The sequence below is a fragment of the Crotalus tigris genome, unplaced genomic scaffold (assembly GCF_016545835.1).
Source record: "Crotalus tigris isolate CLP2741 ecotype Arizona unplaced genomic scaffold, ASM1654583v1 scf7180000022970.308977840:1548163, whole genome shotgun sequence".
In the NCBI taxonomy this organism is placed as follows: domain Eukaryota; kingdom Metazoa; phylum Chordata; class Lepidosauria; order Squamata; family Viperidae; genus Crotalus; species Crotalus tigris.
The window spans coordinates 745652-772432 of NW_024099557.1; the positions used below are offsets into that span (position 1 = coordinate 745652).

General features: G+C 46.0%; 1 protein-coding gene across 4 annotated transcripts in view; it reads right to left on the reverse strand.

Moving 5' to 3' along the window:
- The window catches only part of LOC120297059 (transducin-like enhancer protein 1), an 83480-nt gene extending 56904 nt beyond the window's left edge, over window positions 1–26576 (reverse strand). For 3 of the 4 annotated variants that reach the window (XR_005553676.1, XM_039319271.1, XM_039319268.1), the window contains exons 1-5: window positions 26396–26576; window positions 21600–21705; window positions 15252–15409; window positions 12295–12358; window positions 9015–9059 (exon numbers count right to left, since the gene is read on the reverse strand). Coding sequence is in view for 3 of the 4 variants with exons in the window: in XM_039319271.1 (XP_039175205.1) it covers window positions 9015–9059; window positions 12295–12358; window positions 15252–15409; window positions 21600–21623 (291 nt within the window). In the remaining variant the exon portion in view is untranslated. The remainder of the gene's footprint in view (window positions 1–9014; window positions 9060–12294; window positions 12359–15251; window positions 15410–21599; window positions 21706–26395) is intronic. The other variant, XM_039319270.1, reaches the window with a different exon arrangement.
- Window positions 26577–26781: the final 205 nt, after the last annotated feature.

Genomic DNA, 26781 nt, shown 5'->3' on the forward strand with positions numbered 1-26781 from the left:
TTGGGAATGTCTGGTTTAATGACAAGAAGGACGAGGGGGGACATGATAGCAGCCTTCCAGTATCTCAGGGGCTGCCCCAAAGAAGAGGGAGTCAAGCTATTCTCCAAAGCACCTGAAGGCAGGACAAGAAGCAACGGATGGAAACTAACCAAGGAGAGAAGCAACCTACAACTAAGGAGAAATTTCTTGACAGTTAGAATAATTAACCAGTGGAACAACCTGCCTCCAGAAGCGGTGAATGCTCCAATACTGGAGGGTTTTAAGAAGAGACTGGACAGCCATTTGTTCGAAACGGTATAGTGTTTCCTGCCTGAGCAGGGGGTTGGACTAGATGACCTCCAGGGTCCCTTCCAACTACTACTTCTTCTTCTTCTTCTTCTTCTTCTTCTTCTTCTTCTTCTTCTTCTTCTTCTTCTTCTTCTTCTTCTTCTTCTTCTTCTTCTTCTTCTCCTTCTCCTTCTCCTTCTCCTTCTCCTTCTCCTTATTATTATTATTAAAACTGGGCAGGAAAGGGCCAAAGTTTGAATATTGGCCATCCCCATAGGCATCTGCATTCATTTTACTGGGGATACGAAGCTTCTTTTTTCTTAAAAAAAAAAAAAAGATAGCACTTGCCAGGAAAAAAAAGAAAGAAAAAAAAAACCAGAGAAGGAGAAAGGAGAGGAACGGAGACAGTAAGTACTTTCTGGGAAAAAATTAATTCCCTCCTGGGGGCTGCATAATGGATTTGCCTTTCTAATGCACTTGTGGCCAGCCACCTCCGGTGAAGGGAGGGGCGCGAGGGGGAAGCTGTCTCCAATTCACTTGCGCCTCGTTAATGTTCAATTTAGTGGCCTTTTAACGCTCGCCCGGATGAAAAAAACGATCAAAACTGCCCAGATTTCCTGCTCCCGGCCTAAAGTTGCTTCACGCCCTTCCGTCCATCCATCCTTTCTTCCACGGCAGCGTGCAAAGGATAAGTAACACACAAACACACACACACAAACGCATATCCCTCTTCACAGCGGCTTGTTGGATTTCTGCCCCCCCCCCGTGCAAATTTTCTAACCCCTCGCTGGAACACAGCTACTCCTTGACTTACGACAATGGAGTCCGAAATTTCTGCCGTTAAGCGGGACACTTGTGAAGGGGGTTTTGCCCCCACTTTCTCGCCACAGTTATTAAGGATATCACTGGGGGGGTTACATTAGTAACACAATTGTGACTTTGCTTGGCAGAAGGTCGCATAAGGGAATCATGTGATCCCAGGGATACTGCAACCGCCATAAGTATGAGTCGGTTGCCAAGCGTCTGAATTTTGATCACCTGACCACAGGGATGCTGCAACGGACATTAAGTGTGAAAAACGGTCGTAAGTCACTTTTTCCAGGGCACTGCAACTCGGAACGGTCACAATCAAAATCTGACCGTTTGGCAACTGCTTCATATTTACGACGGTTGCAGCATCCCGGGGGAGGTCACGTGATCCCCTTTTGCGACTTTCTGACATGCAAAGTCAATGGGAAAGCCAGCTTCACTTAATATTTTGAGCCAGCTATGTGCTGCAGCTGCCAAAAAAGCCAACACAGTGCTAGGCTGCATTAATAGAGGGATAGAATCAAGATCACATGAAGTATTAATACCACTTTACAATGCCTTGGTAAGGCCACACTTGGAATACTGCATCCAGTTTTGGTCACCGCGATGTAAAAAAGATGTGGAGACTCTAGAAAGAGTACAGAGAAGAGCAACAAATATGATCAGGGGACTGGAGGCTAAAACATATAAGGAACGGTTGCTGCAATTGGGGATGTCTAGTTTAATGAAGAGAAGGACGAGGGGGGACATGATAGCAGTCTTCCAATATCTCAGGGGCTGCCCCAAAGAAGAGGGAGTCAAGCTATTCTCCAAAGTGCCTGAAGGCAGGACAAGAAGCAACAGATGGAAACTAATCAAGGAGAGAAGCAACCTAGAACTAAGGAGAAACTTCAAGACAGTTAGAACAATTAACCAGTGGAACAACCTGCCTCCAGAAGCGGCGAATGCTCCAACACTGGAAGTTTTTAAGAAGAGACTGGACAGCCATCTGTCCGAAATGGTATAGGGTTACCTGCCTGAGCAGGGGGTTGGACTACATGACCTCCAAGATCCCTTCCATCATCATCATCATTATCATCATCATGATCATTATTACGAAGCGTGTCACTAACTTAACTGTTGCAGTGATTCACTTAACAACGGTGGCAAGAAAGGTCATAAAACAAGGCAATATTTACTTAACAACTGTCTCGCTTAGCAACAGAACTTTTGGGCTAATTATGATCATAAGTCAAAGACAACCTATACTGAAATTTGAAAGACGCCAATACCAATCTTCGTATTTAGGCACAGGTTTAGCCTCGTACTAGCTACATAGCTTACAACTTAACAACCATTTTTTTTGTGTGTGACTGTTGGAGGTCACAACAGCCCTGGAAAAGTGACTTAAAACGCTGGTCCTTGCACTTAAGACCGCCACAGCATCCTCGTGGTCACGTGCTCAAAATTCAGAGGCTTGGCAACTGGCACGTACTTATGACGGTTGCATTGTCACGTGATCACCATTTGCGACCTTCCCAGCCGGCTTCCAAACAAGCAAAGTCAGTGGGGAAGCCGGATTTGCTGAACGACCACAAGATTTACTTAACAACGGTGGCAAAAATGTGGTAAAAATCAGACACGACTCACTTAACCGGACGCCTTGCTTAGCAACGGAAATGTTGGCGAGGATTGACCCAAGCAAAGCAGGACTCTGCTACTAAGTTCTAACCCACGGTATTTGTGTGTGTTGGTGTGTGTGTGTGTGTGTGTGTGTGTGTGTGTGTGTATGTCTGTCCAATCTTGGCAGCTTTAACACCTGTGGACTTCAACTCCCAGAATTCCCCAGCCAGCCATGCTGGCTGGGGAATTCTGGGAGTTGAAGTCCACAAGTTGCCAAAGTTGGAAATCCCTGCTCTCACCTTTCACAGCGACGGTCCATTTTTGCTGCTATCTTTTTAAAAATCTTTTTTCCCTTAAGAACGACAATCTCTCTCATCGCAACGCTCCTATTTTCTGCCAAGAGACGAACCCCCCCCCCTGCTCCCCGAGCAACCCCCCCCCTCAATTTCCTAGCTTGCATTTTTTTGCAAAGAGGGATTCCTTTCCTTCACGCACGACTCCCTCTCTCATTTTTGTGGCATGCCGTTTTCCTGCCTACACACACATCCCCGAAGCACTGTTTTCTGACAGGGAAATAAATAAATAAATATAATGGGGGGGGGAGAGGAAACCCACATTATCACCAACACCCACCACCACCACCACCACCACCACCGCTGCCCTTGTCAGCCAGCCGGGGATAAAAATTGAATGGTGTGACCTTTTTATGCGGGCAATAAAGCAGGTGATGAGGGAAAGGGGAGGGATTAGGCCTAGGGGGGGCATCTTGAGTGACATTAAAAAGACACCTGCTGGGCAAATCTAATCAAAGGGGAGGTGCCAGCCTTTGGGGAGGGTCTGCAACAGAGAAAGAGGGAGAAGGGATCCAGTGGGCCAGGCCGAGGGGATAACCACAAAGCTTACATCAGGCCAGATCCCATTTATCACCGGGAGGCTGTCAGGGCCCAGAGAGTTATGAGTTTCTCCTTAAAATAAAAAAGGGGAAGGGGGGAGCGGTGACAGCTTCCTGGCACCCAGCCAGGCCAGCAGCACCTGAAGCTGGTTGTAAATCCTTCCATGCCACATGGCAGAGAGGACAGGGACAAGGATCACCGGCTTGAATATCGCTTTATAACGGCCTTGATAAAGACTTGGAACCCAGTTTTGGTTGCCACGATATAGAACAGATATAAAACACGATATAAAACACATCTTGAGACTCTGGAAAGAGTGCAGAGAAGAACGAGAAAGACGATCGGGGGGGGGGGGGGCCTGGAGGCCAAACCATAGGAAGAATGGTTGTGGGAACGTGGTACGTCTAATCCAGGGGTCTTCAAAAACGTGGCCCTTTTATGACTTGTGGACTTCAGCTCCCAGAATTCGTCAGCCAGCCGTGCCTGGCTGAGGAATTCTGGGAGTTGAAGTCCACAGGTCATAAAAAGGTCACGTTTGAAGACCCCCCCTGGTCTAGTTTAATGAAAGGAAGGACTAGGGGTGACACGACAGCAGTACAGTGGTCCTCGACTTACGACCAGAATGGAGCCCAAAGGTTCTGTTGCTAAGCGAGCCCTTTGCTAAGTGAGTTTTGCCCCATTCTACGACCCTTCTTGCCTCGGTTGTTAAGTGAATCGCTGCAGTTGATTAGTTAGAAACCTGGTTGGTCAGTTATTTTGCTTGTCCGAAGGTTGCAAAAGGGGATCACGTGATCTTGGGACTCAGCAGCGGTCCCAAACAGGAACCAGTTGCCAAGCATCTGAATTTTGATCACGTGACCATGGGGATGCTGCAACGGTCGTTAAGTGTGAAAAACGGTGCTATGGTCATTTTGAGTGGTCACTAAATGAACTGTTGTAAGTCAAGGACTATTGTATCATATTCCAATATTTAAGGGGCTGCCACAAAGGAGGGTGGGGAGGGGGTCAACCTATTCTCCAAAGCCCCTGAAGGCAGGACAAGAAATAGCGGATGGAAACTCATCAAGGAGAGAAACAAGCTACGAATGAGGTAAAATTTCCTGACAGTGAAAACAATCAATCAATGGAACGGCCTTCCAGAAGTTGTGGGTGTTTCATCAATGAAGGTTTTTAAGAAGAGACTGGACAACCATTTGTCTGAAATGGTATAGGGCAGTGATGCGAACCTTTTGGACACAGAGTGCCCAAAAACTGGCCCGGCCCCTGCCCCCCCCCTCTGCTCTGCCCCCTGCCCTGCCTACTCCATCCCACCTCCTGCCCCACTCCCACCCTGCAGCACCATGGCAGCTACACAGATGATGCTGTGGGGCGGGGGGGTCGAAGTCTTGTACCTGCTGCCTGGCTGCCATGTCCTTGGCTGCGCTGCTCTGCACAGGCCACAACTGGGGGCGACTCTCCTTGGTGGGGTTGCTGGTGAGGAGGGGATCGTGGGGGGAGACAGGGCTGGGGCGACGTTGCGCGTACCCACAGAGAGGGCTCTGAGTGCCGCCTCTGGCACACGTGCCATAGGTTCGCCACCACTGGTATAGGGTCTCCTGCTTGAGCAGGGGGTTGGACTAGATCAGTGGTTCTCAATCTTTTTAATACCGCGACCCCCAACCAGTCGTAAGTCGAGGACTACTCAACTGGTGCAGCACCGTTTGCAGAATGGGACTTTTGGCGGGCTCAGCAGGGCAGAGACAGCCTGGACAATTCCTATTGGCTTTTGAAAGCCAATAGAATTAGACTCTATTCAAGAGAGTCTATTCTATTGGCTTTCAAAAGCCAATAGACTAAAAGGGAGTAGCACAGCTAAGGAAAAGGGGGAAAAAAATGGCAGACTGCGTTGTTTGGCGACCCCCGTGAAATGGTCGTTCAACCCCAAATGGGGTCCCGACCCACAGATTGAGAACCACTGGACTAGATGATCTCCAAGGTCCCTTTCGATTCTTTTATACAGGGGATAATCAGGCTGGGAGGATTCCAAGCTGGGAGGAGGGAAGATTAGAAGAATAGAAATAGAAATAGAATAGAATATGGAATGGAAAGGAATGGAATAGAATATGGAATGGAATGGAATGGAATGGAATAGAAGAGAAGAGAAGAGAAGAGAAGAGAAGAGAAGAGAAGAGAAGAGAAGAGAAGAGAAGAGAAGAGAAGCTGGAAGGGACCTTGGAGGTCTTCTAGTCCAGCATCCTGCTCAAGCAGGAGAACCTATACCATTTCAGACAAGTGACTGTCTTCTTAAAAATCTCCAGTGATGGAGTGCCTACGATGGGAAAGAGGAGTCCGGCAACAGAGGCTAAAGCTGTCCAAAGCCCCTCCATTATCTCTGTAGAGGGGTAATTTGCAGCCAGTACAAGGGGCTAGTTCAGATCTGGAAGGCAGATGCAGTCAAAACCCGGTTCCCTCTGTTTTTTGCATCACAAACGAGTGGGGGGCTAAACACCCTTTTTGTGCTCCTTGGAACCTGACACATTTTGGGGAGGTTGGGCACAATTTTCAGCAAACTGACGAGAGGATTAATCTAAACCGAGCCGCTAAGCCGACATGAAGCCCCAATGCCTCTTTAAACTGCAGCAAATGAAAAAATAGAATAGAGGTTTTAAAAACAGATCAGAATGAAAACCCCAATCAGGTCAGCTCCCCAGCGGCCCTCGTTTGGAATTAAAACATCCCATCTTGAGACAGAAGAATATGGGTAGCCCTCAACTTACGACAGTCGACAGTCCTCGACTTACAACAGTTCATTTAGCAACCGTTCAAAGTTACGAGGGCTCCGAAAAAGGCACTTATGACAGGTCCTCACAGCACTGACAACCGTCACATCATTCCCGGAGTCATGTGATCAAAATTTGGGCATTTTGGCAACCAGCTCGTATTTATGATGGTTTGAGGATCCTGGGGTCAGGTGATCACCGTCTGCAGCCTTCCCAGCAGGTTCCGACAAGCGTATTTTCTATTCTATCCCTATTCCAGTTCTATTTTTGAATTTATTTCCTATTCTATTCTATTCTATTCTATTCCATATTTTCTATTCTATCCCTATTCCAATTCTATTCTTTTGAATTTATTTCTTATTCTATTCTATTCTATTCCATATTTTCTATTCTATCCCTATTCCAGTTCTATTCTTTTGAATTTATTTCTTATTCTATTCTATTCCATTCCATTCATTATTTTCTATTCTATCCGTATTCCAATTCTATTCTTTTGAATTTATTTCTTATTCTATTCTATTCTATTCTATTCTATTCTATTCTATCATTCCATTCTATATTCTATTCTATTCTATCATTCCATACTATATTCTATTCTATTCTATATTTTCTATTCTATCCCTATTCCAGTTCTATTTTTGAATTTATTTCCTATTCTATTCTATTCTATTCTATTCTATTCTATTCTATTCTATTCTATTCTATTCTATTCTATTCTACTCTACTCTATCATTCCATTCTATATTCTATTCTATTCTGATCTGTTCTATTCTATCATTCCATACTATATTCTATTCTATTTTATTCCATATTTTCTATTCTATCCCTATTCCAGTTCTATTTTTGAATTCTATTCTATTCTATTCTATTCTATTCTATTCTATTCTATTCTATTCTATTCTATTCTATTCTATTCTAGTCCTGTCCTAAATCCAGTTGATCATACGATGACCGGCTTTTCAATTGCCACGACTTATGACAGGCTCGTAAGTGGAAGACTTCCTATATGCATTGAATTCCTCCCAAGAACTTCGGCTGTCGTAATGTATCTACATAGTATATGTGCAGATCCGTGTTATTATTATTATTTTGCACCTTTTCCCGTTCTGCAATATCTTGTCTCATTTGGAGATAGATTCCCATATGCTACTCATCACAAGGAAGACTCACAGAAAGAGGCTTTTAAAATTATTTTCCAAGTTTTGCTAATATGGAATTGTCCCTTCCGTCCCACACGTTAGGGTTAATATTTTGACTTTTCACCCAGTTCTCTTCTGCACATTATCAGAGTATTTACCATAATATCAAGATCTGTTTCCTGACCAGTCAATATCGGCAAAAACCACAGTTAGTGAAAACATCAGGGAGTTAGTTGACCTTGACTTGAAGGCGGCTGTGCTTTTTTGTTGGATGCAAAACAATTCTGTTTATGTCTTTTTTTTTTTTTTGCAATGTTTTTGGTTCTCTTCCTGCCTTGAATAATTGGAGTAAATGGATTGAGGGCCTGAGCAGGGAGTTGGACTAGATGACATTCAAGGTCCCTTCCTATTCTATTCTATTCTATTCTATTCTATTCTATTCTATTCTATTCTATTCTGTTCTGTTCTGTTCTGTTCTGTTCTATCCTATCATTCCATTCTATATTCTATTCCAGTGGTGGCGAACCTATTTCATGGGTGCCAGAGGCGGCACTCGGAGACCTCTCTGTGGGCACACGTGCCATTGCCCCAGCCTTGCCTCCCCCTGCGACCCCCTCACCAGCAGCCCATCTGGAGGAGAGTCGCCCCCAAGCATGGCCCACATGGAGCAGCACAGCCAAGGACATGGCAGCCAGGCAGTGTAGACAAGACTCTGCCCTCACACCCCATCATGCAGTTGATGCTGCAGGACGCGGGAAGAGGCTTGGTCGCCATGGTGCTGCTGGACTGCCTGGGCAATCTGCGGCAGGCCCTAGAGGCGGTGAGTGGCCTTGTGGGCAGGCAGGGTGAGGGCAGAGCGGGGGAAGGGCAGGGGTGGAGTGGGGGCGGGGCCAGTTTTTAGGCACTTGGTCTCCAAAAGATTCACCATCACTGTTCTATTCTATTCTATTCTATTCTATTCTATTCTATTCTATTCTATTCTATTCTTCCATTCCATTCCATTCTCCCCTTTGAATTTGTCCATGTAGGCAGCTCAGCCTTTCGTGATCTGGTGTTCTCCAGATGCTTTGATATTATTTGAAATTCTATACTCTATTCTATTTTCTATGTTCTATTCTATTTTTTATGTTCTATTCTATTCTATTCTATTCTATTCTGTTCTGTTCTATTCTACTCTGTTCTATTCTATTAAATTAATTATTTTCTATTCTATCCCTATTCCAATTCTATTCTTTTGAATTTATTTCTTATTCTATTCTATTCTATTTTTATTCTATTCTATTTTCTACTCTACTCAATTCTATTCTACTCTATTTTCTATTCCATTCCATTCCATTCCATTCTATTCTATTATTCCATTCCATTCCCTTAATAACTGCAGTGATTCGTTTAGCAGCCGTGGCAAAATCAGGCACGGCTCCTTTAACAGCTACTACCTTGCTCAGCAACATACATTTGGGTCCTCATTGCGGTCATAAATCAAGGACTTTCTGTAGCAGCCAAGAGGTTTCCCACCCCTGCCTCCAACATGCCCGTTCACTTACCTGTTTGTGCATTTCGATGTTCAACCCATAGGACATTTCATAATACTGGAAGAGAAAAGCATGCCAAGGTTAGCTGTGGGATTTCTAAAAAGGATTTTGAAAAAGACAAGAGGCCAACTTGCCACCCCTATGAAACTCAGATCTGAAATCGCAACGGCAGCGATTCACTTTACAACGGGGGCCAGAAAGGTTGTGAAATGGGGCAAAACCGACTTAACGGCTATCTGGCTTAGCAACAGAAATGTTGGGCTCAATTGTAGTCGTAAGGAAAGGACTAGCTCTTTGCATCACCGTGGGTTAAAACGGATCATAGCAATGGCAATTGCCCAAGATACTTACATGGCTTACGAAAGCCTCAGCGTGTGGTTATTGCTAACATTGCGTGTGGTTATTGCGTGTGGTTATTGCTAACATTGCTGGGGCTTTTCCTAGCTCAGAGCACCGGGTACGTCTAGAAAATACAGGCGGTCCTCGACTTACAACAGTTCATTTAGTGACCAAAGTTACAACGGCACTGAAAAAGGATCTTATGACCGTTTTTTCACACCTATGACCGTCACAGCATCCCCATGGCTATGTGGTTTACATTTGGATGCTTGGCAACTGGTTGATATTTATGACGGTTTTCAGTGTCCCCAGGGTCACCTGATCCCCTTTTGCGACCTTCTGACAAGCAAAACCAATGGAGGAAGCCAGGTTCACTTAACAACCGTGGGACTCATTTAACGACGGCAACGATTCACTTAACAAACGGAGCAAGGAAAGTCGTAAAATGGGACAAAATTCACTTAACAAATTTCTCACTTAGCAACATAAATTCTGGGCTCATCTGTGGTTGTAAGTCGAGGATGACCTGTAGCTATTTCTGGAGCTGAACTAAACAAAACTAAACAAATCCTTCTCAAGAGGTGCTTCTGAATGCAGGAGAAGAGCTAAAGATAGTCCTCAACTTATGATCATTTGTTTAGCGACCATTTGACGTTCCAACAGCACTGAAAAAAATAGGCTGATGACAGTGGTGGGATTCAAATACCTGAATCTCTGCATGGATGCAGGCCTGGGCCTCCGAGGCCTAGAATGGACTTCCGGAAGTGACATCCATGCACTTCCTATGGGCTGTTCTAGGCCTGGGAGGCCTCCTCTGGGCCTCCAACACCTAGAACAGACTTCAAGAAGTGACATCAATGTACTTCTGGTGGGCCGTTCTAGACCTGGAAGGCCTCCACCAGGCCTAAAACAGACTTCCGGAAGTGACATCCACGCACTTCCGGTGGGCCATTCTAGGCCAGGGAGACCTCCTCCAGGCCTCCAAGGCCTAGAACCAACTTCCAGTAGCAGCATGGGTTCAACCAGTTCTCCGAACTCAACAAAATTTAGCTACTGGTTTTACCAAACCGGTGCGAACCGGCTGAATCCCACCACTGGCTTATGACCAGTTTTTGCACTTGTGACCATCACAGCAACCACACAGTCATGTGATCCAAAGTTGGGTGCTTGGCGACTATTCTGTATTTATGACGGCTGCAGCATCCCAGGGTCACATGATCGCCATTGCTGATCACGTGATCGCCATTAGTGATCCTGTGATCTGCCATTTGTGACCTCCCCTGCTGGCTTCCGGCAAGCAAACTCAATGGAGGAAGCTTAATGATCTTGTGATTTACCTAATGACCCTCAGGGATTTACTTAGCAATGGCAGCAAACTTGCCTGCCCAATGTCCCCCTCCCCCACTCACATAATGATTACCTGGTCTCAACTGTGGTCGTTAAGTTGACGACTGCCTGGATAGCATATCTCTTTCCCAACCATTAAAGCAGCCGCATCTTTTCCCGGCTGCCATCGTCTCTCTAAGTCTAACACCCCATCTGAATCTGGTTAAGGGACACGGCTGCCTTCAACAACATGTGGCAGATCTGCACAGTGGGTGGTACAATGGTGTCACTGCCAAGTGTGCAAAAAAGCTATAGCTCTTTTTTTTTTTTTTTAAAGGCAGTTGTGAGGTGTTGTTTGCTTTGGATTAAATTCAAGTTGGACTGGATGCAAGATTGCGGGATAAAGCATTATATCTTCCATTTTTCCAGCATGTGGATCGTATTTCTGGAAGGCAAGGAGCAAGATGGAAAAGCTGGGAAGAACGGAGGCCAAAAGCCAGTATCCCACTTTATCTTATTCTCCTTCCTTGTCAATACCAGTACAGGGAGTCCCCAACTTACAAAAGTTCATTTAGTGACTGTTTCGAAGTTACAATGGCACTGGAAAAAAAAGTGACTTATGACCGTTTTTCACACTTATGGCTGCAGCCTCCACATGGTCACGGGATCAAACTTCGGCCTGTTGGCAACCAACTGATATTTATGACTATTACCGTGTCCCAGGGTGATGTGATCCCCTTTTGCAATCTTCTGACAAGCAACGTCAAGAGGGAAGCCAGATTCACTTATGTCAGACATGTCAAACACAAGGCCCGGGGGCCAGATGTGGCCCGCGAAGTGGTTTCATGTTGGCCGCGAAGCCATCCTGGAAACAGTGAGGGAACGGCCCCTGCTGCCTTGGCCCTGGCCCAGGCCAGCCGGGAGCCAATGTACAATTTTGTGGTGGCCATCTATGTTGAAACACATTCAGCTTTAGCTCCATAAGCCCCCTCCCCACACACACATGGCCTGAGAGGAACAGTGAGGCTCCTCCAGTGGACCATGCCTTGGCACTTGCCCCAGTCCCACCCCCTTCTGCCAGAGACCCTCAGATCTGTCCCACTCCTTCCCAGGCCCCCACAGGCACCCTTGACACGAACGATGTGGAGTTGGCCACACCCACCCAGTAGGCCACACCCACCCTGGCCACACCCACCTGGCCCCCTGAGGGCAACCGCAATGCCGATGCGGCCCTCAATGAAATTGAGTTTGACACCCCTAAGTTTATTACGAACTTAATAACTGCAGTGGTTCACATGACAACAGGGGCAAGGAAAGTCATAAAGCAGGACAAAATTCATCTTAACACATGTCTCACTTAGCAACCGAAATTCTGGACTCAATTGTATGGTCGTAAGTCGAGGATGACCTGCATTTCTTCAGTTGGAAAAATGTACCCCAAAACAGGAAAGGGCATCCAGAGCAGAGAGTAAAAGCCCACTTGCTACCCTGGTTGAGTGCTTTGGACTTTAGAACCCATCATCCTCGATTAGAGGCCAACGAAAAGCAAAGAGGTAGGTTTTGCTAAAAGCTCCCTTTCCTGGAAGGCTCAGACTGGCGCTTAATCAGCATCATAAAAGCTGCTCACCATGACATAATGCCGCTGAATTTCTGTCTTCTCAGTCGCCAGTTTCTCGCACTCAAGTTTCAAGCTGTGAAGATAAAGGAAGACCTCGGATTGCACCACCCTTCAACCGCCTTCAAAGAAACAGGGGCATCTGGATGACCCTTTAGGTGCTTTAGAGGGCCCAATTCACACAACCCGGCCTAACCTTGTACCCCATTCTTGGTGAGTTGCTTTTCCCTTTTAGAAAGCCCCAAAACGGTGCAGATCCAAAAAAAAAAAAAAAAAAGGGGGGGGGGGAACCCCAATGCAGTTCCCTGTATAAATCATGCAACTACAGGTCTGCATTTGCATAATGTATTCAGCCCCTCTCTAGTTTGCATAATCTATTCACGGCTGCAGCAAAGGGGGCTGCTTTCCCCAAAAATTGCTTTGGTTGAAGCAAAGCACCCCCCTCACCCCATTTTAGCTACCTTCCCGTCGGGTGACCTCACAGACCATGCGCAGTCATGAGTCCTAGAAACTTGACAGCTTTAAAAACAAAAGAGCAGACCCTATAGCTAAACTCTTTATTGCATTCTTATTCAGTTTGACTGGTTTGATATTTATCGGTTCCACCTCTTGTAAAGTGGCCCAGAGTCGCCCCAACGTTGAGATGGGCGGCATGTACAATTAATAAATCAATGTCTATGGAGATTCTCAGACATCCAGGCCATGGTTGTCTCCAAGCCGCTTTTTTAACAGGCAACTGGACTTTCTTGGTTTTCTTTGAAGACATTTCACATCTCATCCAAGAAGCTTCTTCAGTTCTGACTGGATGGTGGGGAGTGGAAAGATTTATACTCCTTGCAGACAGCTGGTCATTTGCATTCTTTGAGAGTCACTGAGGCCACTTGGAGGTTTAACCTGTGTCCCCAAAGTCATGTGAGTGGTGCAAAGTGGTCCTCCAAGTGATCTCAATGACTCTCTAAAACAGTGGTTCTCAACCTTTTTAATGCCGTGACCCCCAACCGGTCGTAAGTCAAGGACTACTCAACTGGTGCAGCACCGTTTGCAGAATGGGACTTTTGGTGGGCTCAGCAGGGCAGAGACAGCCTGGACAATTCCTATTGGTTTTTGAAAGCCAATAGAATCAGACTCTATTCAAGAGAGTCTATTCTATTGGCTTTCAAAAGCCAATAGAATAAAAGGGAGTAGCACAGCTAAGGAAAAGGGGGAAAAAAATGGCGGACTTTGTTGTTTGGCGACCCCCGTGAAATGGTCGTTCAACCCCAAATGGGGTCCCGACCCACAGGTTGAGAACCACTGCTCTAAAAGAATGCAAATAACCAGCAAGAAATATAAATCCTTCCATTGCCCACCATCCAGTCAGAGCTGAAGAAGCTTCTTGGATGAGAAGCGAAACATCTTCAAAGTCCAGTTGCCTCCTTTGGGATAATAAATCAATGAATTAAATCAGGGATCCCTAATCCACGGGCCATGGCCCGTTTGAAACTAGGCTGTGGAAGCGGCGGGTGAGCACGCATGCAGCGCCGCTTGCGCGAGCAGCAGGCAAGTGCTCGGATGCACGAAGCTCCGTCTGCATGAGCAGTGGACGTGCATGCCTGCCACTCGCTCAAATGGAGCTGCGCGCGCACTCTCACCCACCCCTCGCCCGGAACCGTCCCCTCTCCCCGCTGCTTGTCCCCAAAGCCGGAAAGGGTGGGGTACCACTGAACTGAATAAATAAGTCAACACAAGTTTTCACAGTGATTGTGATTTGATTTGGGGCTCTCTCCGGTTCAAAGGGAGAGCTGGCCACTCAATCATCCAGACATTTTCTGGCTTTGTGGACCCGACGCTTCCGCGGCCCAGTTCTGATTTCTGACTCAGCATACGGTGCCTTTTGCATCTCCTGGGATTATAAACACACCCCCCATCCTCCTGGATCCCAGGCTGATGGGAATTGTAGTTTGCCAACAGGGCATCTGCTTGTTTTCAAAAGCAGGCAGTATTGATTGAAGCAGATAAATAGGACAAATTTGCTGGGGGGGGGGAAGTGAAATAGACCCACTTCAGGGCAGGCATCCCTGGGGAGACTACCAGCCCCCAGTGGAGTCAACACAGCTGGCCCTCAATATTTCAAAGGCCAGGAATTTTATGCATATTGTATGGAATAGATTTTTCTGAATTTGGCACGATCCAGATGTGGCCCCAAACTGCAGGACAACCCCTTAGGGAGGCCACGCGGACTCTGAAGGAAGTCCTCGACTTACAACCGCTGGAAAAATAGTGACTTACGACCACTTCCCGCACTTGCGCCTTAGCCACTGAACAAGTTACTAACGGAAGTTGCTTAGTTCAGGTTACCAAGTTACAAAACTGAAATTGCTAACTTGGCAACCGCGGGGACGCTCTTTAACCGTTGTGGCAAGGAAGGTCGCCAACTGGAGCAAATCTGCTGAGCAGCAGGAATTTGGGGCTCAGCTGTGCTCGTAAGTCGAGGACTATCTGCAGAATGGAAGGTTACAGTCTCTTCGGGTTTATTTATTTATTTATGAGACTTATATACCGCTTTAAGTGCAAGCACTCTCTAAGCGGTGAACACTAGTAAGCAATGTATATATATATATATTTACATTGCCCCCAACAATCTGGGTCCTCATTTTACCTACCCCGGAAGGATGGAAGGCTGAGTCAACCTTGAGCCGGTGAGATTTGAACCGCTGACCTGCTGAACACAGTCAGCTAAAGTGGCCTGCAGTACTGCACTCTAACTGCTGTACCACCTCGGCTCTTGCAAAAGGCCCCTTACCCAGAGGGGCAAAGGCATCCGAACAGTTCAGGGCAGCTCTAAGGATTAAATCAGAGATTGAAAAGTTGGTTTCGGTCCTACCCCCCCCCCCCCATCCTGGTGCCTGCGCTCACCGGGATCCAGGGAAGGAATCCTGGTGTCTGCCCAGTTCAGCATCTCCTGGGAAAATGAACATCCTTTTTTTTACCTGTGGTACTGGTTCTGCAAAAACTGGAATTCTTCTTTGATCCGGTCCAAGATCTCGGGGTAAGTCAGTTTCAAGGATTGGGGGGCGGTTGATACGACACTGGCCGCAGCCGCGGCTGCAACAGCTGCCGTGGCCACAGGGGGGGTCTGTAGGTGAGCCTGGGAGGGAGAGAGAGAGAGAGAGGGTAAAATCACCCATGGCAGGAACACGCATCATGCACGGGCCCTCGTTCCCCTCCCATTCTGTGGTCTCCTTTGGAAAGAGTCCTGCCTCCCTTCCCCCTCCCTCTTTCCCTCCCTCACCTTAAAGAAATCTGGTTTTGGTCGCCAGGACGTAAAAAAAGAAGTTGAGACTCTAGAAAGAGTGCAGAGAAGAGCCACAAAGAGGATCAGGGGGCTGGAGGCTAAAACATACAAGGAACGGTTGCTGGAATGTCCACTTTAAGGAAGAGACAGACGAGGGGGGACATGATAGCAGTCTTCCAATATCTCAGGGGCTGCCCCAAAGAAGAGGGAGTCAAGCTATTCTCCAAAGCACCCAAAGGCAGGAGAAGAACCAACGGATGGAAACTGAACAAAGAGAGAGGCAACCTAGAACTAAGGAGAAATTTCCTGACAGTGAGAACAATTAACCAGTGGAACTACCTGCCTCCAGAAGTTGTGAATGCTCCAACACTGGAAGTTTTTAAGAAGAGACTGGACAGCCATTTGTCTGAAATGGTATAGGGTTTCCTGCCTGAGCAGGGGGTTTGACTAGATGATCTTCAAGGTCCCTTCCAACTGTCTATTCTATTCTATTCTATTCTATTCTATTCTATTCTATTCTATTCTATTCTATTCTATTCTATTCTATTCTGCTTTATTCTTATTCCTATTCTATTCTATTCTATTCTATTCTATTCTATTCTATTCTATTCTATTCTATTCTATTCTATTCTATTCTACTCTAAGTTCAATTTTCTCACCTGGATGCCTTCCAGAAAGGAGATAATCAGCTCCCAGCATTAGAATCCTATAGGGCTAGAAGGGACCTTGGAGGTCTTCTAGTCCAACCCCTTGCTCAAGGCAGAAGTCCCTCTACCATCTCAGTCAAATGGTTGTCTGGTCTATTTTTTAAAACCTCCAGTACTCAGAAGATTGGGATTGAACTCTGTTTACCCTAAAGAGGACTAGGTAGGGGAAAAAAAAAAAGATGCCAAAACATCAAGTGGCTTGTCCAGTTTTGCCTAGTTCTGCAGAGCTAATCCTGAGATTAGATCATTCTAAATTATCTAAATTAGATAATAAAAGAAATAAACCATGATTTATGCCCTGGGCACAGTTCAAAGTTGTGTGTAAGGGCTGTCAAAACTGGTGGTGCTGGGAGCATCTAAAATAAAACAGATTAGCATCAGCCCTTTCCCCCAAAACGTCAGATATAGGCGGTCCTTGGTTTATAATCATTCATTTAGTGACCGTTTAAAGTTACAACGACAGTGAAAAAAAATGACTTATGACTCATTTTCACAGGACGGTTGCAGCATCGCCATGGGCCACCTGATCAAAATTCAGAACCTCAGCAACTGGCATGTATTTTGGATCTCAGAGTCCTAGTGGACAATCCCTTAAATAGAAGCCAGCTGTGTGCTGCAGCTGCCAAAAAAACCCAACACAGTGCTAGGCTGCATTAACAGAGGGACAGAATCAAGATCATGTGAAGTGTTAATACCACTCTACAATGCCTTGGTAAGGCCACACTTGGAATACGGCATCCAGTTTTGGTCACCACAATGTAAAAAAGATGTTGAGACTTTAGAAAGAATGCAGAGAAGAGCAACAAAGATGATCAGGGGACTGGAGGCTAAAACATATAAGGAATGGTTGCTGAAATTTATGTATTTATTTATTTTTAAAATTTATAAGCCGCCCCACTCCTGAAGGACTCTGGGCGGCTAACAATAAAAAACACATAAAACATAACAAAACAACAATACAAAAACACTCATCCAGGGGTAAGGTTTTATAAACCCCAGGCCTGCCGGAAAAGCCAGGTCTTAAGTAGCTTACAGAAGACCAACAGGGTGGGAGCGGTCCTAATCTCCAGGGGGATGTCTAGTTTAATGACGAGAAGGATGAGGGGGGACATGATAGCCATGTTCCAGTATCCCAGGGACTGCCCCAAAGAAGAGGGAGTCAAGCTATTCTCCAAAGTGCTTGAAGGCAGGACAAGAAGCAACGGATGGAAACTAATCAAGGAGAGAAGCAACCTAGAACTAAGGAGAAACTTCCTGACAGTGAGAACAATTAACCAGTGGAACAACCTGCCTCCAGAAGCAGTGAATGCTCCAACACTGGAAGTTTTTAAGAAGAGACGACAGCCATTTGTCTGAAATTGTATAGGGGGTTGGACTAGATGACCTCCAAGGTCCCTTCCATCATCATCATCATTAATCTATGATGGTTGCACTGTCTCGGGGGGCCAAGTGATCACCATTTGTGACCTTCCTAGCGAGCATCTGACAAACGAAGTCAATGGAGGAAGCCGGACAAAAAAGGACGGGGCGGAGACTCACTTAACAGCTGTCTTGCTTTGCAAATGGAAATTTGAGGCTGAATTGTGGCCATAATCTCCAGGACCCCCTGTAAAATCAACACAGCACTCACAGGAATACCCACAGTAAGTTTCGTCTCCGGATCTGCCTGGACAAATCAGCTGCCCACTCACACAGGCAGAAGAGGAGAGAGCGCCGGGCGTGAGCCAGCCATATGCCAACATTTAAAAGCTCGATCACAGCCAGCATCCACTGAACTCAGGAGAGGCTCTGCTCGGTCAAGTTCACAATCAATTTTTCTTCTTTCCTGTAATGGCATTTAGTGCCGGATGTGTGAGTGTTATGTGATGGGGGGGGAGAGGGGGGGAAGAGTTTCACTTGGCTGAGCCTGTATAATTGCTCCTGGCAATCCAAGGACAGATCTTACCCTCTTGCAAGCAGTAGAAGACACTCATTACACACCCGTGTTTCCCCGAAAATAAGACCGGATCTTATATTAGTTTTTGCTCCAAAAGACGCATTAGGGTTTATTTTCCGGTTAGGGCTTATATTAGGGGAAATACAGTACTAAATGCATTCATAATAATGATGATGATGATGATGATGATGATGGAAGGGACCTTGGAGGTCATCTAGTCCAACCCCCTTCTCAGACAGGAAACCCTATACCAGACATGTCAAACCTATCAGGACGGTTTTGCCATTGCCGGCAATGGGGTGGGCGTGGCTTCCGGATAACACGTCTGGCCCATGGGCCGCCAGTTTGACACCCCTGCCGTATACCATTTCAGACAAATGGCTGTCCAGTCTCCTCTTAAAAACTTCCAGTGTTGGAGCATTCACAACTTCTGGAGGCAGGTTGTTCCACTGGTTAATTGTTCTCACTGTCAGGAAGTTTCTCCTTAGTTCTAGGTTACTTCTCTCCTTGATTAGTTTCCATCCGTTGCTTCTTGTCCTGCCTTCAGGCGCTTTGGAGAATAGCTTGACTCCCTCTTCTTTGGGGCAGCCCCTGAGATATTGGAACAGGGCTATCATGTCCCCCCTCGTCCTTCTCTTCATTAAACCAGACATGCCCAATTCCAGCAACCGTTTTTCCTATGTTTTAGCCTCCAGTCCCCTGGTCTGGCTGATGATCTTAACTGAGGCTTATTTTTTGGGATGGGGCTTATATTACGAGCATCCTGAAAAGTCATGCTAGGGCTTATTTTCCAGATGGGTCTTACTTTGAGGGAAACACCGTATACAGGTAGTCCTCGACTTACAACAGTTCATTTAGTGACCGTTCAAAGTTACAGCGGCACTGAAAAAATATTAAGTGACTTACGACCGCATTTCTCACTTATGACCTTTACAGGGATTCCCCCACAATCAGGTGATCAAAATTCAGATGTTTGGCAACTGGTTCATATTTATGACGGTTGCTGTGTCCCAAGGTCACGTGATCATCCCCTTCTGCGACCGTCTGACAAGCCCGGTCAATGGGGAAACCAGAATCACTTAACAACCGTGTTGCTCATTTAACAACTGCAGTGATTCACTTGTGGCAAGAAAGTTCGTAAAATGGGGCTTAACAAATGGAATGGAATAGATATTGGAATAGAATAGAATAGAGCAGAATAGAATATAGAATAGAATAGAACAGAATAGAGCCGGAAGGGACTTTTGGAAGTCTTCTAGTCCAGCCCCCTGCTCAAGCAGGTGGACCTATACCATCTCAGACAGGTGATAGTCCAGTCTCTTTTTTAAAACTTCCAGCGATGGAGCGCCCACGATTTCTGGTGGCAAACTGGTCCACTGGTTGATTGTCCTCACTGTCAGGAAGTTTCTCCTTAATTCCAGGTTGTTTCTCTCTTTGTTCAGTTTCCAACCATTGTTTCTCGCCCTTCCCTCTGGTGTTCTGGTGAACAATCTGACCCCCTCTGCCTTGTGGCAGCCCCTCAGATACTGGAATACCGCTATCATGTCTCCCCTATTTCTTCTTTTCTCTAGACTAGCCAAACTCAAGTCCCGCAGCTGTTCTTCATATGTTTTGGTCTCCAGGCCTTGGATCATCTTAGTTGCTCTTCTCTTCCCAAGCCCAAAAACCTGATTGCTAAGTAAGATACTTAGCACCTCATTTTATGACTTTTTGGCTCTAGTTATTAAATGAGCCACTGCAGCAGCTGAGTGACTCCTGCAGTCCTTAGGCCAGTGTTTCTCAAACTTGACAATTTTAAGGCATGTGGACTTCAACTCCCAGAATTCCACAGCCAGCATTGCTGGCTGTGGAATTCTGGGAGTTGAAGTCCTCATGCCTTAAAATTGTCAAGTTTGGGAAACACTGCCTTAGGCAAATCACCTCATTGCGAACAGTGGGTTTGCTTAATGACTGTCGATTCACACAACAATAGTGAGTCGCTTAATGACTACTGCAAGAGGGTGTCAAGCTATTTTCCAAGGCAACAAGAAGCAACGGATGGAAACTAATCAAGGAGAGAAGCAACCTAGAACTAAGGAGAAACTTCCTGACAGTTAGAACAATTAACCAGTGGAACAACCTGCCTCCAGAAGCGATGAATGCTCCAACACTGGAAGTTTTTAAGAAGAGACTGGACAGCCATTTGTCTGAAATGGTATAGGGTTTCCTGCCTTAGCAGGGGGTTGGACTAGATGACCTCCAAGGTCCCTTCCAACTTTATTATTATCATTCATCGCACAGTCAGCCAGATGTTCAGACTGGATTTGGCATTTTGTCTACCTATCGAGTCCTTACCCAGGACCTGGGATAGGCAGATGTGATGTTTGATGGTATTACAGATATCATCGCAGGATGGAAGCAGTTCCTAGTAAGGCTGCCTTTTGCAATTGACTAATAGCGAATTTGTCAATGCCAATGGTGTTCAAGTGGTGCTCCAGTTGTTTTGGGATTGCACCCAAGGAGCCTATCACTATTGGTACTACCCTTGCTTGCTTTTGCCACAGTTTCTATTTCTATTTGTATTATTATTATTATTATTATTATTATTATTATTATTATTGTTATTGTTATTGTTGTTGTTGTTGTTGTTGTTGTTGTTGTTGTTGTTGTTGTTTTATCTTATCTTATCATATCATCTTCTAAGTCACTTTTTGCAGTGCCATTGAATGGTCACTAAATGACCATTTAGTCAGTCAAGGATTACCTGTATTTGACCATTTACGGGAGCGCAACTGGGACTTTGAAGAAGAGGAGAGGATGAGCATTGATGCTTTTGAACCTAATGTTGGAGAAGGCTCCTACAAAGACTATGGACAACCAAGGAAAGCGTGCAGGTTTATTGCGCTGAGGTAACCCAGGAGTAAATACAGAAAACAGTGGTAAATGGTGGTTTATATTACACTATCTACAAATATACGCTAGGAACAAGATACATACATGTGATGATTCCGCAAACTCCAATACCCAGCAATAACAGCAGGAAACGGACGAAAGTATATATCTACCGATATACATATATATATATACACATGCTATATACATACATATATATACCTACCCCCCAGCATACATACACACACACACACACACACACACACATATACACACACACACACACACATATATTAATCGCTGTCCATTTTGAATCCATTGTCCATTTTGAATCCATGTAAACAAACAATACAATAAACAATAAAAACACATCCACTACTGAAACACTGACATTTGGATAAGAGTTAAATCAACCTAAAAGAAAGTATACTTTTATTTTTATTTTTTTTGATGGCGTTTGAAACCTAAAGATTTAAGGAACCAAACTTCGGAGATGGAAGGGAAATCTAAAAAGCCAAAGATAACTTACCGGGGGCCGATTTTGGGGGAACATCCTTGTAAATCAACCATAGGTTTGTGATTTTAGGCAAGGTCACCACCTCTCCAGTTTGGGGAACCCACGTTCTGGGGGTAACCTAGGGAGAATAAGATGGTTACCTGGTTAAATTGGAAGCGTTGGTTATCTTATCCTGGTCCCACACCAGAAATTACGGGCGTCTCAACCATGTTTAGATGAGTGAACTACGACTCCCAGAATTCCCCCAGCTAGCACTGGGAATTTTAGCACATTTTAGCACACTGAATTTTAGCACATTTTAAGTACAAACCTGTAAGCAAAGCCTTAGCAGTCTAGAAATGGCTGACCAGATTTTTCAAAACGAACTATGCGCACATTATTCCAGCAGTTACAAAATGCGCCATGATTTGACTATCGTCATCTACCACTTTTACACCCCATTTATTTTACACCACCCAGTGGCCTTGAAGCAAGGTGGGCGGCAAACAAATTAGTAAGAAATAAAGGAATCCACAAGTCCCGTATTGGTGAGCAATGTTATCCTTCGATTGTGAGAATAAAAAGAGATTCATGAGGACTAGCACCACAGAAAGCCTTCTCTTCCAGACATTTCTCTTCTCCTTTCCAAAGTAGGAGTCATCACTGCTTGTAGAAAGCCATTCTACAGCTCTAACCAAATTCTACGTGACTCTGGTTTATTAGTTCCATTCCCTTCTTTACAATCGTGGCTTAAAGCCTGATTTAGGGTAGCAATAAGGAACCCACAGTGGCAAAAATGTAAAAACTGTACTTTAAATCACTGAAATATACTCTACTTTTTAACAGCAACAAAACAATTTGTATTTGTATTCGTATTTAATTTTATTCATATGCCGCCCAATCCCAAAGGACTCAGGGCGGCGTACAAAGTTAAAACAATCATAAAACAATAAAATAATAAAATAATACAGTCATACCGCGAGTCCGATCATATCCCGGCCCCCCCGGGACATTAGCCCCAGGCCTGCCGGAACAGGAGAGTTTTAACGGCTTTCTTAAAGGCCGGCAGGGTGGGAGTAGTTCGAACCTCGGGGGGGGGGGGAGTTGATTCCACCAGGTCGGAGCCACCACAGAAAAGGCCCTTCCCCGAGGGCCCGCCAGCCGACATTGTCTGGCCGACGGGACCTGAAGGAGGCCCAATCTATGGGACCTCACCCGTCTCTGGGAACTATGCGGCAGAATGCGGTCCTGTAAGTAACCTGGCCCTATGCCATGAAGGGCTTTAAAGGTGATAACCAACACCTTGAATTGCGTCCCAAAGAACAGCATCCACAGTTCCTCCTGCCAGAACCCCCAAAATATTAACAAGGGATACCCCTCCTCCAGTAACCTAAATTGTGTAAACCAAGTTCTCTACCAATTACAGGCTGTCCTCAGCGGGGAACCATTCATTGAGTGACTAAAAGGGCTGAATAAAATGATTTATGGCCAGTCCTTACACTTACGACCATCGCATCCCCACCATGACGTTATCAAAATTTGGGCGCTTGGCAACCAGCATGCATTTATGACACTTGCAAGCGTCCTGCGGTCACATATTCGCCACGTATGATCTTCCCAGCCAGCTTCCAACCAGCAAAGTAATAATAATAATACAGTTGGAAGGGACCTTCGAGGTCATCTAGTCCAGCCCCCTGCTCAGGCAGGAAACCCTGTACCATTTTGGACAAATGGCTGTCCAGTCTCTTCTTCTTAAAAACTTCCAGTGTTGGAGCATTCACTGCTTCTGGAGGCAGGTTGTTCCACTGGTTAATTGTTCTAACTGTCAATGGGTTCACTTAACGACTGCACGATTCACTTAACGACTGCAGTAGTTGGCTTAACAACCAAGCCCCCTCCCCCCCAAGAAAAGATGCAAAATCGAGCGAGACCCATTTAACAACCCAACTCGCTTAGGGACAGAAATTCTGATCCCAGTTGTGGTCGTAAGCCGAGGACCAGCCTCCAAACACTTCCAGAAAGCCACCCAACTAGAGATTTTTTTTTTTTTTTTTGCACAAATCGATAAATATCCAAAACTCGTCATGGATTCGAGAGACGCTGCAAACCATTTGACCCCGTGACGGCCCTTCATAGACAGGGAGGATATTGGCTGTCTGCTCAGAAGGAAATTACAGGGTGAACAAGGCCGCCTCTGGGCATGTCAAGGGCGTTTTTTCCCCCCCTCCTGCTTCCAATTCCCAGGCAGACTTCAGGAAGCATAAATTTCCTTTTTAACACATGTGCAACTGGGGGGGGGAAGAAAGGAGCTACAATTCAGCCCCCCCTTTATTCCCCCAGGGTCAGGAAGAAAAGGACCTCCCACCACCACCACCACCACCACCAGGGACCCCACGTGGCTGTTTCCACTTTTATTTTTTTGTTTTACGTCACACACCATTCCCTCTTTCCAGCTGTTCTTACATGCGCCCCTCAATTAACTTTAACGTCCCCCAAGTTATGCAATATAAAAATCTCCCAGCTGCAGCCGTTCCTGACTACCCCCCCTTCCCCAATTCCCTGTATCCCAGCCAGCTTTATCAGGAAGGATGTGCAAAATTGAAAGGGGGGGGGCTTCCTGGCGCATCTAATCGACTCCTGGGGGGGGGAAGGAAGGCTGGGCGGGGGGGGGGGGGCAGCAGTGGTTTCCTTAAAAAAAACAACCAACCCCACAATAAATCAATGTTAAACTCAATTATTTTCACCTATTTATTGACTATGTGAAGATACAAGCAGTCAGCTATAGATAAAATGTCCAGGCAGTCCTCCATTTACGAGCCCAAAATTTCTGTTGCTAAGGGAGAGGTTGAAGTGAGTTTTGCCCCATTTTACGACTTTGCTTGCCGTGCTTGTTAAGGGAATCACTACCAGTGGTTCAATAAATAAACACGGTTGTTAAGTGAATCTGGCTTCCCCCCCCAATTGGTTTGTTTGTCAGAAGGTTGCAAAAGGGGACGAAGTGAGCCCGGGACATGGTAACCATCATAAATGTGAGTCCCGGGACGCGGTAACCGTCATAAATGTGAGTCAGTTGTCATAAATGTGAGTCGGTTGCCAAGCGTCTGAATTTTGATGATGTGACCGTGGGGATGCTGCAATGGTGTGAAAACCGGTCATGTCACTTTTTTTGAGTGCTGTTGTAACTTGGAACGGTCACTAAATCAACCGTTGTAAGTCGAGGACTACCTGTGATGCGTGGAAAAACTCAAGATTCCAATGCATTTTAAAATAAAGAAAACTAGAAGATAGGGGTTGGAAAAACCCATATGGTTGTGTTTTTTTTTTTTTAAATAACAACGGTAATCTTGGTACCAGCTTCGAAATTTGATTCTAACAAGGAGGCTCATTGACAGATCCAGGGAAGCCGAGTGAAAGAGATAAACTGCCTCTGCATCTGGAGTCTCCATCTAGTAGGCAAGACTTCCAACAATTGGAAACTTCACATCTGCATGTGCTTCTGGAGGTTTAATGGGTCACCTTCTTACTCTTCCCAGTTTAGAGAAAAGACACCAATGACATCACACAACTCATAAAGCATCTTAAAGTAAAGTGGGCTGTATTCACGCAACAGGCCACCTTTAATTATGGTTAATTTTCTCCTGGATGTTGGGCAAACCCCTAAACGTACCAAGGCATTCTTTAAACACACAAGTAGCCTTAAAAAAAGTTCATTTCTCTAAGCAGGCTAAACCTACTGTGTGAATACACCCAAACCTCCAATCTAACCGCGTTGAGGACAACTGATGCTAGTCCTGGCTTCAGAAAGTGTGTAGACCCCTAATTAAGAAAGATTTAATCTTACCCAGTGGGTTTTTGGCAAACTAGATTAGCAACGTTTTTCTCCGAAGTTCTTGCAAACTGTTGTACCACATCAAACGAAATACTCTCCATTCTCACTCTCTCTCTACAGATTTCGAATAAAGGATTTTAAAACCTGCCTGGGGACCCCCCCCCCAATACCCATCCCTATGGGTAGGAAGCTAGAACTGGCTCATTCAGGAGCCACGAAAAAGCACTCCGCACATGTTCAGGGTGGTCTATCCATTGTGCCACGAGGCAAGAAAGGAGGGGGGTAGAGAAATAAAAATAAAATAAAAATACGGAGCTGGGCAAGATCTCAAGGACTCGGGAATGTTTGCCCCCCCCCCCCGAGCTGGCAGCTCTGCTTCCCAGAGGGGGAAAGGAAAAAACACTGGAGCTTAACCGGGGATGAGCACAGAAGAAAAACAGAGGCAAAGTAACATTAATCACAGTTTAATCCGTGGGTATTTAGCCAGGAAGGTGAGCTGCACGAGATAAAACGGGGGTGAGGATTTTACTCCCCCCCCCGATGCCTCTTTGTATTAAGAAATACAGACAGCAAAAAAAAAAAAACCCTCTCTACATGCAGCCCCTCCCCCGAGCGCCCCAATTAACAATCGCAACCCGCTCTTTTCCCACGAATGAGGAACTCGGCTCTTCTCCGGCTTAGACCCCCCCCCTTTAAAAAAAAAAAGCACCAAGAAAGTCCCGGGTACAAAATCGTCCCCCCCCCCTCATCCACCCACCCACCCCCGATTTTTCCCAGCCTTAACAATAGTCCGGCCCCAAAGCAGCAGTAGCAGCAGCCGCAGCAGGTAAAGCAAGAGTAGATCCGCCAGCAGGAAAGAGATCAAACCTAAATCTCACTGCCCCGTTAAAAGCGCTGCACCCCTCACCTACCAACCCACCCACCCACCCCCCTTGGAGAGACGGACCCAGGAGGAGGCAGGGGGAAGATCTACCTCCACCGCGCGCGAGAAAACACTCACCCAAGCGCAGGAAGGGAGAGCGTGGGCGGGGTGGCTCCGGGTCAGGGCTGCCCTGCCGTGTTTGCAAGAGAGAGAGAGAGAGAGAGAGAGAGAGAGAGAGAGATGGGACCCCCCCCTTTCAACGCCCCTTCTTCCTTTCCTCGCTCTCTCTCTCTTTTTTTCTCTCTCTCTCCCTCTTTCCTTTTCCTCTCTCTCTCTCTCTCTCTCTCCCCCCCCTCCCACCCGCGGCAGCTTTGCGGGGGAGAAGCGATCAATGGAACGCCCGCCAGCTCCACGTGGGGTCTGCCGCTTTCTCTTTCGCCACAGTCGAACGCGCCGGAGCCAATCAGAGCGCCGGGAAGAGAGAGCGAGAGCGAGAGAAAGCGCGGGGAGGGCGGGGGGGGGCA